This window comes from Cydia strobilella, chromosome 25 (genome assembly GCF_947568885.1).
Source record: "Cydia strobilella chromosome 25, ilCydStro3.1, whole genome shotgun sequence".
Taxonomy (NCBI): domain Eukaryota; kingdom Metazoa; phylum Arthropoda; class Insecta; order Lepidoptera; family Tortricidae; genus Cydia; species Cydia strobilella.
The window spans coordinates 209,152-224,905 of NC_086065.1; the positions used below are offsets into that span (position 1 = coordinate 209,152).

Sequence of the window (15,754 nt, forward strand, 5' to 3'; positions counted from 1 at the left end):
TTATAATACATGATTTAAAAACAATCATGTTCAATAAATAAAAAGAAATTACCGTACAAATTACATTTTTACATTTAAGTAAATGAAAATGTGCAAAAAGTGTGTGTGTGCCTGTTTATGGATACCTAATGTGTCTGAAATAAAGTTTTTGAATTTGAATTTCAATTTCAAAAACTAATCGTTCTCGAGATTACTCCGTCAACTCTTAATTTTGTTTGACGTGCCGATATCTAGTAGGTTAGTTTTCTACGGGAATCTTTCTTAATTGTCTTTGATGTATTAATTAGTGTGCATATTTATGATTATAAGCTGAATCGAGTTAATTATTTACCACAACGCTTCTTAAGCTAATATTTCAGTACCTATAACAGAAACGTTTAAAGAGACATAGCAAATTTAAGAACAAATCAATAGCACGATAGCACTCACCTCTCGCTCCCTTTGACTCGATACACCACCACATAGCCCACCACTTCTTCCATCTTCCTCGCCGGTTCCAACCAGCTCAGCGTCACGAAGCGATGCTTCACGATTACCGCCCTAAAAAGTACATAGCTTAAGACGCTTAAACAAATCGGCGGGACACATTTTTTCAAACTTTGCTCATTATAGAACTTTCGAAAGAGATTATAATTTTATAAAAAAAACTACGCAATTCTTAGACTAGATCGCGAGGTGCTTTAAAATTTTCTGTATTTTCTGGTAGTATAAGTTTGACCATCCTTAGAATCATTATTGCGTAAAGTCTAATACATATCCGTATCCGTGTTTCGAAATTGACAGCCAATGTAGATGTCGCTTTATGGCTTCATAAATTATGGTTATCAAAAGACATTTGCTAATTTAGTTCCTTCACTTGTCAAACTCGACTAAAACTGTCTTGGACTTTATGTGTGCCATTTTCAACCAAAATGGTACTTATTGTCGCTTGTCAGTAAGGCGCAATTTCCATATAGCTTCAATTAGAAATCAACCTTATCAACAAGCGACAATGTGGTACCTTTTGGTTGAAAACGTCACATTTTATATCTTTACACGGGCATTAATTTTGGTTTAAAATACACATAACACTAACCTCAGCTCCCTGGGCGGGCTCACGATGCTCCCGTTCTCTCGTCCCAGCTCCAGTCCTTCAGTGAGCGTGTAATCATAATAGTCCGGTGCGTGCGTGAACGCGGGGGACGTCTCCCCGAGGAAGTCGGGGTCGTCGGGGACCAGGGAGTTGAAGATGTCGGGAGGGGAGGGGAGGGAGGCAAGCTCTGTGGAGAGGGTAGGGGAAAAATAAAAAATAAAATTAAAAAGTTCAAACTAGAAATAATTGAAGATAAAAAATATATATTAAAAAATTATGTAAACGCTAATAAAATTAATAAAAAGTAATAAAATTGTACAAAATCATAAAAAAATGGAGTTTGAAAACAAATTGGATATTAAAAGGAATGATTGTTTATGGGTTGCTAGTTGCTAGTAGGGTTTTAAAAACTAGCAACAAATAAACATAGCAAATTTTTGGTGATATGTGTTGAGTAGATTTTGAAGCAACTATTTTACTAAAGCGACGTGTAGCGAGGACACGCGAGCGAGTGGTTAAGTCATTACGAAACTTAGCCATAAATATGTTCGCTCTTTGGTATATAATATAAGTTTTTGTAATTTAGGGTAAAGCTGAGCTGGCATACGATTTCAAGGCAATAGAGATTTATTAATTTATTTATAGTCAAGCAAACACTACTTGCCAGTAAGTAAGAACCAGGAACACTATAATTATTCCTTTTTTTTGGGCGTCAGTACTAGCGTAAGACAAAGCCAGTATGATTGTCTCCGTCTATGTTTGAAATGAGACAGTCCCGGGCCAGATTGTAAATATAATATGTACCGTCATCGGGCGGCAGCACCTGCAGCCTCAGCGCGGCGACGGCGCTGCCGGCCGCGCTGCCGGCCGCGCACTGGAACATGCCCGCGTCCACGCGCAGCACGCCCTGGATGCGGAGCGAGGACCTGCAACCCGGCAACATACATTCAATACGCTCTCTATGCCACATTTACATACTCGAAAGCGAAATGTGGACGCAGAAAAACGGATCTTTCGCTACTCATCTAATACATCCGTTTTCATAGTTTTATTTCATGAGTAACTATCGCGGTAACCGAAGACAATATTTAAAAAAAAAAAATTAAAAAAAAAACGTACTAAATTGCTGCCATCTTCTTCTTAATAATTTTCTACAATTTCTTGTCGGACTATATCTACAATATGCATGTCTTTTGTACTTAGTAATAAGTTTTTATTAATATTCGTTTACATATAGGAAATTATAGGTCTATTACTAGAAAAATGTTACTTTATAAACTCATCTGTTTTATAAGACTGTTTGTTTCTTAATAAATAATAATAATAATAAAAAATACGCCTCGCCTTTCGGACGCTACATACCTGCTCCGGATTAAAATAAAGAAATAAAAATGTAAAGTGGCCTCATTAATGGTCGTACTGACCCGTCCACCAGCGCTATATCGTGCTGATTGGGTGTCAAAGGCTCGCCGTCCTTCAGCCACGCCACGGCGGCGCCGCGGCCGCGCACGTCGCAGCGCAGCGTCACGTCGCCGCGCGTGCGCGCCACCACCACCGCGCCGCCGGGGAGCGACACGCGGGGCGCAGTCTGAAAGACACAAGTAGGCACAATAACATACTGTTTCCGGGTGTGTACACGGGTTGCGGCCTTTGAAATCCAGTACCGGGGTCGAGAGCTCAATAGTACATTATGATACAAGTGTGCTAAGTTGGTCATTACATACGAGGCGATATTGTGCGCGCGAGCTGTAAGCGAGCGCGCAATAAGAAAGCCGATGTGTGTAATGACCAATGCACACGCGTTTCATACGACGTTTTTCAACACACTTGCGAGAAAAAAAAACTCATATTAATCAAATTTTAATAGTTAAAATAGTTAGTATTGTGTGTTTCATCTGTCATACTCGTACTGCCGGCCGGCCCTCGCTCGCCCCGGCCGCGCGCTGCGCAGGCGGTCGGGCGCGCCCGTGCCCGCCAGTCCGACCAATTAAAGAAGGCTCCCTTTCCATACATACTTTTAGCAATCAGTTAGCTTCTTAACTCAGTCGGATAATATAATGAAAAAGCACGAGTGGAATAAAACACTGAAAGAGCACGCGTGTTTAATATCTAGGATTATGAGCCAAAAATCGGTGGAATAAAAACGTCGTTTTGAGCGTGTTGAAAAAATCATTGCTAAACACAAAACATGTTAACAGAATACAAAAGCGCTACAAGCGGAAGATCTGAGAGACTTTTTCATTATGGTATAAGATGCCGTGAAATACGACCCACAAATATAAATTCCTTTTCGTCACCCGACAGCCGCGTCGAGAAATCTGGACTCGACTCACCAGTACGGTCAACGTGGTGGCGCTGTCGGCGGAGTCCAGCCGAGAATGTGCTCGGCACGTGTAGCTCCCCGCGTCTAGACCTCGAGCGGCCTGCACGCGCAGGGACCCGGAACCCACCAGGTAGAACCGCGAGTCCAGGTCACTAGCAAACGAAAAAACAATTTCAATCAATACATGGTTATCTCTAGCATCTTTTAATTTTTTATAGTTATAGGGAACAAGAACTATTTAGATAATTGTGGTAGTTTCATGCCAAAAGTAATTTACTATTGGCTAGACTTATATTGACCGGGATCAATATAAGTCTAGTGAAACTAACCGTGAATCATTCAAACTCTTACTGTTGGCTGTTAATAACAACGCGATTAGACATTTGCTTTAATGACAATCCTTAATGTGTTACAAATAATTGCTAAAATTGTACGAGTAACTTACTTGAGGTCGATAGCGACTCCCACGTTGTTGAGCCACGTGATCTCAGGTTTGGGATTGCCCACCGCCGCACAGTCGAATGTCACCGATGCTCCTAAACATGTACACAAAGTTATTCGAAGAGTAATGATGAAAAGTAATAACAAACAAAAAATAATATTGAAAATATCTTTGACATCCCACTGACTGTGCCAGTAAAAATGTAAACTGTAAGCATCTCTAGCTCAAGAACAGCTAGTGCTTACTGACCTTTTCCGAAATGTGTAATGTAATGCAACCGATAAGAAAAACTTAAAACCACCATTAAAATGCCCCATATTATTCTTTCTGAATTGTCATGTTTGGGTATTAAATGTTTTTTCTTGTATGTGCGTAATGCACCGGAAACTCAGTTATATTCCTTATTTTTTACTTAAATCGATAGATAATCGCCATGAAAGACCAAACAAGTAAAGAGATAAAAAGTGTTTCGTAGAAAAATTAAGTTTATCGTGTTTGAGTGAAGAAAACTAACCTTCGATAACCGTGATGGGTTGAGGCGTGGCTACAAAACGTGGCGGCTCCTCATCTGGCGACTCCGTGCTCACGCGTAGCTCGATCTCTTCGCCCGTCCTGGAACGATAAATACACTAATATTTGTTGTATCTGCTATGCTATGATGTGGAATTAGGTATATCCTTTATGCCATGAAAGTTTTCCACAAGCTAATGGTCAGGGGTCTATAAGGTCGACAACGCATAGCTCGACCTTTTGCGATGTGCGGCAATGACCGGTTCTCATTGTTCTCATCTGATAGCTCACATGCACCTTGTCAGATAAAAAATGTCATCTATCATTAACCGGGGAGATAATGCTACCCGACACCGATAGTTGAATCCGTCATGAGGTCGCAGATAATCTAGTTCTAGCACCCCACCAGAATCACAGATGGCATCGAACACTACCCCAATCTTAGTTGTATGGATATCTTACAATATTTACCTATGCTTATGCGGTGATAGAGCCACCCGACACCGGTAGGTAGCCGCGTCATGAGGTCGCAGTGGATCAAGTTCTAATGCTCCGCTGGGGGTCACTGACACCCGTGCTGCTTCCAATCGGACTGGTGACCCATTCTTTAGCCATGTTACCTGTAAGATGATATAATTAGTAATGCTAGTCATACGGTTCCGGCTGGAATCGCAAAGGTGTGTACATGTATTCAGCGATTGAACTAAATGAGTGAGACTAAATGAGAGGCGCTCTGAGTGAGTATCTTCCCCACTAGTATATCTCCTTATGTAAGAGACATACTTGCCATGCTCGTTTTAATTAACATTCAGACGAAGGAGGCAGTCTCACTCCGCTGGCGCCTTGAGGTTAGCCACACTGCTTGTTTTAAGTATACTCAGAAGATGGACACGTTAAAACACATTAAGTAAAGCTGCTAGGGAACTGGTGGCGGGCTGTGTAACTTGGGGCAGAGTAAACCTTCTTTTCGGTAATACTGCAGGTCCTTGGAGGGGCAGAGACACCACAACGGAGGAGTACTGGAGCTCCCACTGTGCCTAGGATACTGCGAGGACCTGGTATGATTACGATGAGTCGTTAAAAGCTCGTAATAAAATACTTACGTTTAGCTTGAGAACCGGCGGTGGACTGTGTAACCTCGCTGCCGAGTAAACTTTCCTTTCTGGCAATGCAGCCGGTCCTTGCAGCTTCACGGCCACTCGTGGAGGTGCAGAGACACCACAGGGGAGTAGTGCTGGAGCTCCCACTGTGCCTAGGATACTACGGGGACCCGGTATGAGTGGTGGGACTTCTGAAATATGAAAAGTTGATGGGATTAGTCTTGGAAAAAAGATCAGGTTGACCAAGGATAAGTAGTAATAGTAGTTTCATAAAATCGATCCTAAGTCAAACATATAATAAATATACTACGGTATGCAGGTAGATGCGTCTAAGCTAAGCTAACTTTGCAACGACTTGAACAGAACAGACATGTAAAACTATGTTTTATAAAGGAATAAATGAATGAACGCTTTCATTCATTAAAAAAGTAAAGAGTGTCATTATTAACATCATATTTTGGGACTTCCGGTTCGAACGCCACCTTGATAGTAGCCTCGTGATTAATTCCTTTATTTTTTGTTCATTAATATTGTTTAAAGTGTAATATCGATAGCTTTATTATACAGTAATCTAATTTGGTAGTGTGCAGTGAATGGAGAATTAATCTCAAAGCGTGTTTAACCACCATTTTGGAGTCAACGGCCGGTAGTCCACGTGCTTCTCGTAAAATCCAGCTATCGGTTTTACGAGACAACAACAATAACTACCGAACAACGTCGTGCTCTAAGAGCATTTGGTATTTCTACCTCTAACCGTGTCTGGCTAGAGCCCTAGAAGCCCATAATTTTATTTACCGTACACTGGCTGAAGAAAATCTAGAAATATTAATTCGATCCCACGTGGATCCCACTTTGACGTTGGCGAAATCATCGACAGTACCGATGGAGCCATACTACTTAAAGATTGATTGAACATCATATTTTCATAGTCATTTGACATTAACGATCACATTGCCACACTTTGGCGTTGCAAATGCAAAGTTAGCTTGTTCCGACTAGAATCCATTTGCAAGTTGTTATGTGCGATATCAAATGGACATTGGATTGGTTGGTGTACTAATTAATAAAATTGTAATTAAGAATCATTGTACCAAACCCTTGTACGAAGGAGAAATATGAAAAGGCGTTTCAAGAGAAAATAAAACTCACCTGCTAAATATAATAACGCGACCCGCGAAACCACGCTTCCCGCGCTTCCAGTGGCCACACATTGGTAATGCCCCGCCAGAGTTGCAGACATGCTCTCTATCACTAGAGAACCGTTCGCTAGTTGCTTTCTGAAACGAAAAATATTCATCATCATCATCATATCAGCCCTTTATCGCCCACTGCTGAACATAGGCCTCTCTTCGAGTACGCCACTTCTCCCGGTTCTGAGTTAATCTCTTCCAGAAGTAACCTGCAATCGTTTTATTGTCGTCCACCCATCGAGCCAAGGGACGCCAGTCTCGTAACCGTGAGCTAAAGATATCTCAATTTAATGACTATAATCGTAATCGGTGCAATAAGTAATCAGTTACAAATGATGCTTTTGTGTACTGCGTTGTGGGTTTGGATGTTTACTGCTGATGTCTGACTAACCTGTACTTATCCTCGCTGGACAGTGCGTCATCCCGCCTCGGTGGACCATCAGCTCGATGTCTCCAGTGTATCTTGGCCCCTCTGGCTGCAGCACACGCCAGAACAACTGAATCCCCCTCTTCTACGACTGCATCGTGCGGTTCTGATGTCAACCGGACACCTTCGTCTGGGACTAGCTCATCGACCCCTGGAAAGATAGAAAAGTAGTTTTAGTAAACTTGAAAAGATGTGAAGACCTAGTTCTAATATATGGGATCAAAAAGGCGTGTTGTGATAACCAAAGCTGCAGTCTTCCATATTAGGCTACGGTGATCGCTTATCATCAGGCGGGCCGTGCGCTAGTTTGGCACCGACGTGGTATTAAAAAAACACTTCACAATCTTATTAACCACTTCTATTGACTATGCAGTCGAATAAAAGTTTCAGACTGAAATTATGATCTCGTGTCGAAATAACTACATTATTAGGTACATTAATTCGCTACAGTTTTAACAATTTTAAGATTAAATGTTTACTTTATCGGTATGTCGGTAAACATTAAAAGGTTCTTTAAAAATACTCCTGGTCTTAAGCGGTCTCAAGCCTTACGATTAAAAGATTTCAATCATCCAGAATAATCCCTTACAAACCCCTAAAATTAAGTTTAAAAATTATTATTGCACCTGAAGAGCACTCGGGACTCGAACCCACGACATCAACAATAAGCCCTAATCACGAAAACATCCTTTATTAAATCCTTGAGTGTCATCCATAGCCCACCGGCGCACAAACTTACTTTACCGTCGCTAAAAACACCTGTATATCCTATTGCAATCACATGTAGTTCAAATTTTGATACGGCATTAATATACTAACAGCAAAATTAAAATTGTAATCGCGCCAAACCCAAAATACAAAATACGATCCCTAAATTTAATCACGACCCTTAAGCTGTCGAAATAGAGTTAGTTTTTGTGTACGTTTCGTTTGGCGAGCTGCCGTTACGCTCGAGATTATTGGTAGGGTTTTCAACAATGCAATCAAAAAAACCTTGTAAAAACTCTTGATCAGATTAATGGAAGCTTTTTTAAGGTTTTGGGAGCAGGCTTTAGCGTCGATTTGTTTATCCAGTGGGAGCTTTTTCTACGCCGCAAATAAGAGATATTTTTAAAATTTATCTATGATAATATTTCTCATTCGAATTAAACGGAAGGATTTGTTGTTAAAAATATTTCCTGGCCTGTTACTGAGGCTTACACTGATCAACAGCTACCAGACGCCCAGATCTATGTAGTAACAAGGACAGTATAGCAAACTATTAGAGTTTTGTTGCTATCCAAATCGAGTACCTAAGTTTTTAAAGGGTCGGCAACGCGCATGTAATATCTCTGGTGTTGCAGACGTTCATAGGCTACGGTAACTGCTTAGCACCAGGCTTGATTGACACCGACGTGGTATTAAAAAAAATCCGAGAGCTCTTAGACGTAAAAACGAACTTTTTCTATATATCCGTTTACTTTTGTTTTGTGGCTGACTGCACTAAATCGACCACTGGTACTCGTATTTTATGACTTCCTGCACAGTTCCGGGAGTGTGTCTCAATTGTGAAACCTTTCGACTGTTCCTAAGCTCTTTTCTGTTCCACTCGTTTCCGCCAAGAAAACAGTTTCCGCATTGCATGTGGATGTCAATATCTCAGCTAAAACTTATAGGCCTATCAAACTATGTACTAAAAAGCGTTTTGAGGAATACTGGCAATTTAAAAAAAAAATACCCACACGATTGATTTTAATAGTAGATTTTGTATGATACAATTTGTGTAAGAAATTGTCAGGTAAATCACATTTTAAGTTTTGTCCCTATTCACCCCAGCCATCCTTATTCACCCCGGTTGACGGTACCTATATAGTATTTAACATTAACTTAAATTCAACAGTTTTTCTATTCTATGGGACAGCTGCGTTTTCGTCAGCGGTCAAAATGCAGTTCAACTCGTTAAAGTATCAGTTCCATAGAAATGGACACACTTATGTCAAGTGGTCAAACTTCACCCCATTTCAATCACGAAGCCAATAGTAAATCGAACGGGCAATTATAGCGCAATAAATCAGCGTCGCGTCCGCCCGCATGCGTACGCGCCGGTCTGAATATGCATGCGAATTTGAGTCTTATTATACAGCTATAAGGCTCAAAATGTGTTGATGTGAGATTGTAGACAGATGCTGATCTAACGAGAATGGAGAATGTGCAGTCTTTGTATAAGCGTTATAAGTATTGTTATACACCCACGTGTCTTTTGACATGTTCCACGAAACTGTATATCAAATGTAAGTGTATAAAACAGTTCCCTATTGTTTTGCAGATTTAATTGTAATTTTGTATCGCATAATGTTACTTAGTAGAAATATCGTTTGGCAGAAATACTTTTGGCATACTGTTTTCGCATAATATTACTTTGCAGAATTTCTTTTCGCATAATATTATTTGTCAGAAAACCCTAACCTAACCCATTTAGAAAATTCTGCCAAATGAATATTATGCGAAATTACTATTATAGCAAGTATATATTTATGCGAAAGTATCATTCGACTAAAAGTTTTTCTGCGATACGTGTTATGTGAAGTGTATTTCTGACAAATAATATTCTGCCAGGTGAGGGTAACCAGTATAAAAGACACATTCGCTTATTTGAGTAAGCGAAATGTTCGGATAAACGTTCCGCATTTGAATCAGTTTATGTTCTTCTTTATTTTGGTATTTTTGTTTTTATAAATGTGAGTATGTACTTCAAAGAGTTCTTAACTTGGTTCAATCAACTATTAGATGACTATCGCATGTGCGCACTACCACAGAATAAATAATAGTACTACCGTACAGGAAACTTCTTACAAAACCCAAGTTTGACATCGTTTCAGGTTCGAATCATTTCTAATATATGGCACTATCCCTTTCGGCTATTTAGGGTTGTCAAAGTTCAAGTCATTATCTTATCTGTGATCGTGCACGCAAAGGGATGTCAAGTTGTGCCAACCTTAATAATTGCTCGGAGCAATGCTGAGTCGAACGGAGCCGAGTTTGCCCGAAGCGAGGAGTTTCGCACCCCTGACACTACATTTTACATGCTCAAAAGCATCTATCAAATCATCAAAGTGAACCACATCGGTACCTCTTCCTAATTTTTAGGGTTCCGTACCCAGAGGGTAAAAACGAGACCCTATTACTAAGACTCGTCTGTCCGTCTGTCTGCCACCAGGCTGTATCTCATGAACCGTGATAGCTAGACAGTTGAAATTTTCACAGATGACGTATTTCTGTTGCCGCTATAACAAATACTAAAAAGTACAGAACCCTCGGTGCGAGAGTCCGACTCGCACTTTGCCGGTTTTTTATTTATAAAACAAATCACAGCACACGCTCAATCATCATCATCCATCATTGTTAGTTAACAAACGTATTGACAGTCAAAATGACATGCCACCGAACCCTCCAAAATCAGCCATTTGTATTTGAGAAGGGCAAAGTAAACAAGGATTCAATCCCAAAAACTAACCATTATAGACCAATATAAGGCGATCTCCGATGACATAGAAATGTTACTAGTCTAGGGGTCTTATTATGTTGGAAAAACCGAGCAGTTTCAAAAACCAGTATAACTTTGAACTTTTATAACGCATGGTTTGTACAATTGTGTGGCATTGATAAAATAGTTTTAAATAGGTTTTTAAAGGGTCGGCAACGCGCGTGTAATATCTCCGGTGTTGCAGGCGTTCATAGGCTACGGTAACTGCTTACCATCAGGCGGGCCGTATGCTTGATTGCCACCGACGTGGTATAAAAAAAAAAAAAAAGTTATTTGTTATACAAGGGTGCAAAGTTGTATTTTACCCGCGAGTGTTTCAACACACGAGAAGTAAAATACATTTGCGCCCGTGTGTAACACAAAACTTTTCACCTCACTATAGCGAGGAAAGTGCAACATCCACAGGCGTTAGATCATCTTCATCACTGAAATCACTCATTTCTTTACGATATTATAACAGAAAACTCTGGAAGTTGTGTATTTTTACGCGAGTCGGTGAGAAAAGGTTTTAAGTAAAAGAATTGAAAAAAATGAAAATGAAAAAATATTTATTTAAGATAAGTAGGTACAATAAACTTATTAAGTAACCTATATTTACAGACTTATTCACTAATTTACTATGTAAGAAACTTATCTTAACATTGTTGACAATGACAATGACAATGTTGACATTTCTGATGTATGAAATGTCAACGATGCGTTTTGAAATTGCATCGACTCAAATTGTGCGTTCAGGATTATATTTAACATCATTATAAAAAAACAAACGTTTCTTATGGAATTTTAAGGTTTATGACTTAAAATTATTAAATAAAGCTAAATTTGGTATTTTTTTATTAGATTCTCAAACCATTTATTTAATGATAATTAATATCGAACGAACCATTATCATGAGCGTTTTACGTTTTGTTATCTGTCAAGCTACTTAAACACGCTCCATCCAAGGTCAAATTACTTTCCCCACAAGAGGATAAAACGCGTTTTTCCCCGCTTGTATTGAAGGATAAACGACAACTTTCCGAGCTAGTGAGGGGAAAAAATATTTGGTACGTTTGAGATGGACTATGTAAACATTTGCCAACGAGTAGTGGGACTGAAAAATGTATCACGCAATGCAACGTGCGCTTATCGCCTGTCACCATGACTGTCACGTTCTAACAAGTACGTAAGTGCGAAAGTGACAGGCATAGTGACAGGTGATAAAAATGCAAAATGCTGCCACCGCAGGACTCAAAATGCGACGAGCATATTTACACTACTCTGAAGAGTCTGGGACTATAACTATGTGTTTTTCCATTTCATATCTGTATTGATAACATATTTATGTTTTTTTATGACACCACAGCCGTTACAAACAGTTGGAAATGTTCATTAAAAAAAAAACTGGCCAAGTGCGAGTCGGACTCGCGCACCGAGGGTTCCGTACAAACCTGTAGGTATATATATATAAAATAAATAAATAAATCCGTTTATTTAAAAGTCCACACATTACTATGTAAAAAATCATAATTAAAATTAAATAAATTAAATTAAAACAGGACAGCAATTTATAAAGAATATTTGGACGTTACTGACATTTATAAAATCATTAAAATATAAACTATTAAAAAAATATATAAAATAATGTTGTTAAAAAATAAAATTCATTAAAATCATTGACTTATAAAAATTAAAATATAAATAATAATAATAATTATTATTAAAAATGTCACCCATCACGACAATCGAGTGTTTTCACAGCTCCAAGGGACAGTAGACCTGTGTATTTGATATAAATTCCAGCTTGATATCTCCATGCGTTCCTGAGAAAAAGGGTCTTGACAGACAGACAGACAGACAGTCAGACAGACAGACAGACAGACAGACAGACAGACAGACAGACAGACAGACGGACAACAAAGTGATCCTATAAAGGGTTCCGTTTTTTTCTTTCGAGGTACGAAACCCTTAAAAAGAGCTTAAATATTTTACAGTCCAAACGCCCAAAATTATCTGAAACCCCACTCTGTAACATTAATTATAGCTAGTCGTATTCAGATATTTGTTACCTCGTTCGTTCCTGATTCACATTTGGCAATTGTACATCATTGTTAAAATCGACGGCGAAAATTTGTTTTGATCACGTCCCGTGTCCCGTGTCACGGGAGATTAAATTTTACGTATTTGTGATTCCGTATTGTGTTGCGAACAATTATGTTTACGTATTTGTGATGTCGTATTGTATTGCGAACAATTTTATTATGAACGTGCAATTTCAGAAATACGTAAACTTTGGACGCTTGAAAGGACCACAAAAGGGTATTGTGTGCGTTTTTGCCAATTTTGGTAGGAAAGGAAGTTTAATATTATTAAATCTTGTGACCCTCGGAGTAGAAACAAGGATTACCATTTATATTTTACATATTTTCCTACAATGTTTAAAAAGTTACTTAACGAGAAAAGATCTCTGGAATAAATTCGCCCGAGTAGGTATTTTTTTCTTTTTTATATACATACATAGTAGCACTTTATTTATTCCAAATACTCCTGAATACCTTAAAAAACGGTTTAGTTTTCTTTTGTCTGTTAGGTGTTCTCAGTATCACCTTCTTGCTGCCCCTCGGTCATCTAGTAAGTTCTACAACAAATCCTTCACTTTCCAGTCTGTAAGATTGTGGAATGCTTTGCCCATTGATATAAGACGTGCTCAATCCCTACCCATTTTTAAAAAACTTCTAAAAGAACACTATTTAAAATCTCTTTCTTAGTCTTGGTCCTTTCACTTACACATATATATTTTTCTTTTTGTTCACGCTATGTATTTATGTATTTTGTGTAGGTTTATGTAGTGTATTATTGTTGCTTAAATAATATATGTAGTTTATGTAGTTTATTTTTCATTGTTTGTTATTTATACTTAGGTATTTGATTTGTAAACTTTACACCTTTGTTATTTTGCACTGCCCATTAACTTATTTCTAGCCACTGAATCGCTATCTGAAGGTTGTCTGGAAGAGATCGCTTTTTAGTGATAAGTCCGCCTGTTGTTACCTACTCACTTATGTCCTGTCTTTGTTTGTAACATGTATTTTTCTTTGTAGTGCACAATAAAGTATTTTATTATTATTATTATTATTATTATTTTCTCTAAGATTTCTCTTTCTCAGCCTAAGCTGGTAATTAATATTATCTACGGGCCGGAGCCAAGTAGATGATATGTGACACTTAAGTTAAATTAGTTTTTTCATCTTCTTGCAGGAATTATTATTATTATTATGTATCAAGCCGCAATAGCCGCATACGGTAAAGGAATGATCAAATTACTAAAGATACAGGATGATCCAGTTAGCTTCAGTGTGCTCTAAAGTTAAGTTAGGTTGGGCTGCTTTTAGTACTCAAAAGCTGCCGGCTTTTAGCCTAGTTAGCTAACATGTATAGCGTATGGCAAAGTGTAGGTACATTTTACACGAGGTATCTGAAAGTTTCTACACCCAAAACACACCCGAACAGACCCAAAAGCCCTATACAACAACTATAACCCTACAAAGGTTAATTTGAGTTCATCCTTGTTCAACAGTAGGCTTAAAGCTAATTTACGCACTAAAAACTCAAAATGCATAGGTACTTTGTGCATAAGTGTGTTCTTTTTTAACATTGTACAGGTTTTGCGTCGAAAATCCCATCTCCACCATCTCCAACTGCCGTGAATACTAAAAGCTCTGAATGGGAAGTGCACTCGGTGCAATGTTCCGGTGGTGCGCCGTCGAGTCCAACACTCACAATCAGTGACAAGTCGTAATTGAGACTGGCCCTACGACCAAGTAAGTGACACATTTTTGACTGACCGAAACAGTAGATGTCCTTTAGGATTCATCATCTTCCTCGCGTTATCTCGGCATTATGCCACGGGGCCACACCACAGGTCATGAGAGCCTGGTATCCCAACGATGCTTTCCTTCACCGAAAAGCGACTGCTAAATATCAAATGATATTTCGTACATAAGTTCCTAAAAACTCATTGGTTCGACCCGGGGTTTGAACCCGCGCCCGCGACCTCCGAATTGAAAATCGCACGCTCTTACCGCTAAGGCCACCAGCGCTCATATGTTCTTGATTGAATAATTTTTTAACAAAGAATGTTGTTTAAGCTTAGGCTTTATGCTCGTGTCTGTGTTGTTTTCTCCCTGTTAATATGGCGCTATTAGATATATTGACCACTAGACTAGTAAAATTTAGATTTTTTTTATACTACGTCGGTGGCAAACAAGCATACGGCCCGCCTGATTCGCCTGATGTTAAGCAGTCTCCGTAGCCTATGTACGCCTGCAACTCCAGAGGAGTTACAGCATGCGCGTTGCCTACCCTAACACTTCGCACCCTCGTTGACTTCTGGCAACTTTACTCACCTACTAACCTTACTCACTTAAAATTGCGGGCAACTTTCTCTTTTACTCTAATAAAGGCGTAATTAGGGTAATAGAGAACGAGAAATTTGCGAACTTCGGTGTTCGCGGTAGGCCCTCTGATCCTCTGATGTAGATATGTTTTATTGTGGTTTTATTTCTCGCGATTTCAGGATTTATCCTGCAGTAAAACTTGATTCATTTGGCATGAACATCATGTGCAGTATTTTAGCAATGGGAATAAGTCCGCGGCACATGTCATCTCGACTCGACCGGCAGCTTCCGCTTCCGTCCGGATTAGTCATTGACCTAATTGCCGGAGCACCGTGTATAAGTAGGTGTCGGCGCACTTACACACACTGCATGTGTTTAAACTTTAAACTGTATGCGTTCATAATCATAATTATAATTATAATTATAATCATAATACGTGTTACTTCAGCTGTAAGTTTTCCTAATAAATAAAATAAATAAATAAATAAATAAATATATTTATTGTGACTATAGGTCAAAAAAAGGTGTTTCATTGCATAGGTACTAAAGCCATAGCCTACCATCTTATTGGCGTACAATATTTGTTACTTAAAGCTAAAAATAATATTTAATGTCAAAAGATAACATAATTAGTACCTATATTAACATAATTACATTTGACATATTAAATATATTGATAACGGGTCACTCACGTGTTTTAAGTCGAAAACGCTCGACATGTTTCACTCCGTACCGAGTAGCGTCATCAGGAGCTTGCGTCGAGGGTGACGGACCCGTTATTAATATATTTA

The 15,754-nt window shown here is 38.9% G+C and overlaps 1 protein-coding gene across 1 annotated transcript in view; it reads right to left on the reverse strand.

Annotated features, from left to right (window-relative positions):
* LOC134752587 (neogenin) overlaps nt 1-15,754 on the reverse strand; it is a 208,974-nt gene that overhangs the window by 16,325 nt on the left and 176,895 nt on the right. Inside the window, exons 2-12 of the mRNA XM_063688255.1 lie at nt 7,029-7,215; nt 6,597-6,724; nt 5,451-5,638; nt 4,819-4,967; nt 4,352-4,449; nt 3,841-3,931; nt 3,406-3,547; nt 2,497-2,660; nt 1,877-1,998; nt 1,076-1,259; nt 430-540 (exon numbers count right to left, since the gene is read on the reverse strand). Coding sequence (XP_063544325.1) covers nt 430-540; nt 1,076-1,259; nt 1,877-1,998; nt 2,497-2,660; nt 3,406-3,547; nt 3,841-3,931; nt 4,352-4,449; nt 4,819-4,967; nt 5,451-5,638; nt 6,597-6,724; nt 7,029-7,215 — 1,564 coding nt within the window. The remainder of the gene's footprint in view (nt 1-429; nt 541-1,075; nt 1,260-1,876; nt 1,999-2,496; nt 2,661-3,405; nt 3,548-3,840; nt 3,932-4,351; nt 4,450-4,818; nt 4,968-5,450; nt 5,639-6,596; nt 6,725-7,028; nt 7,216-15,754) is intronic.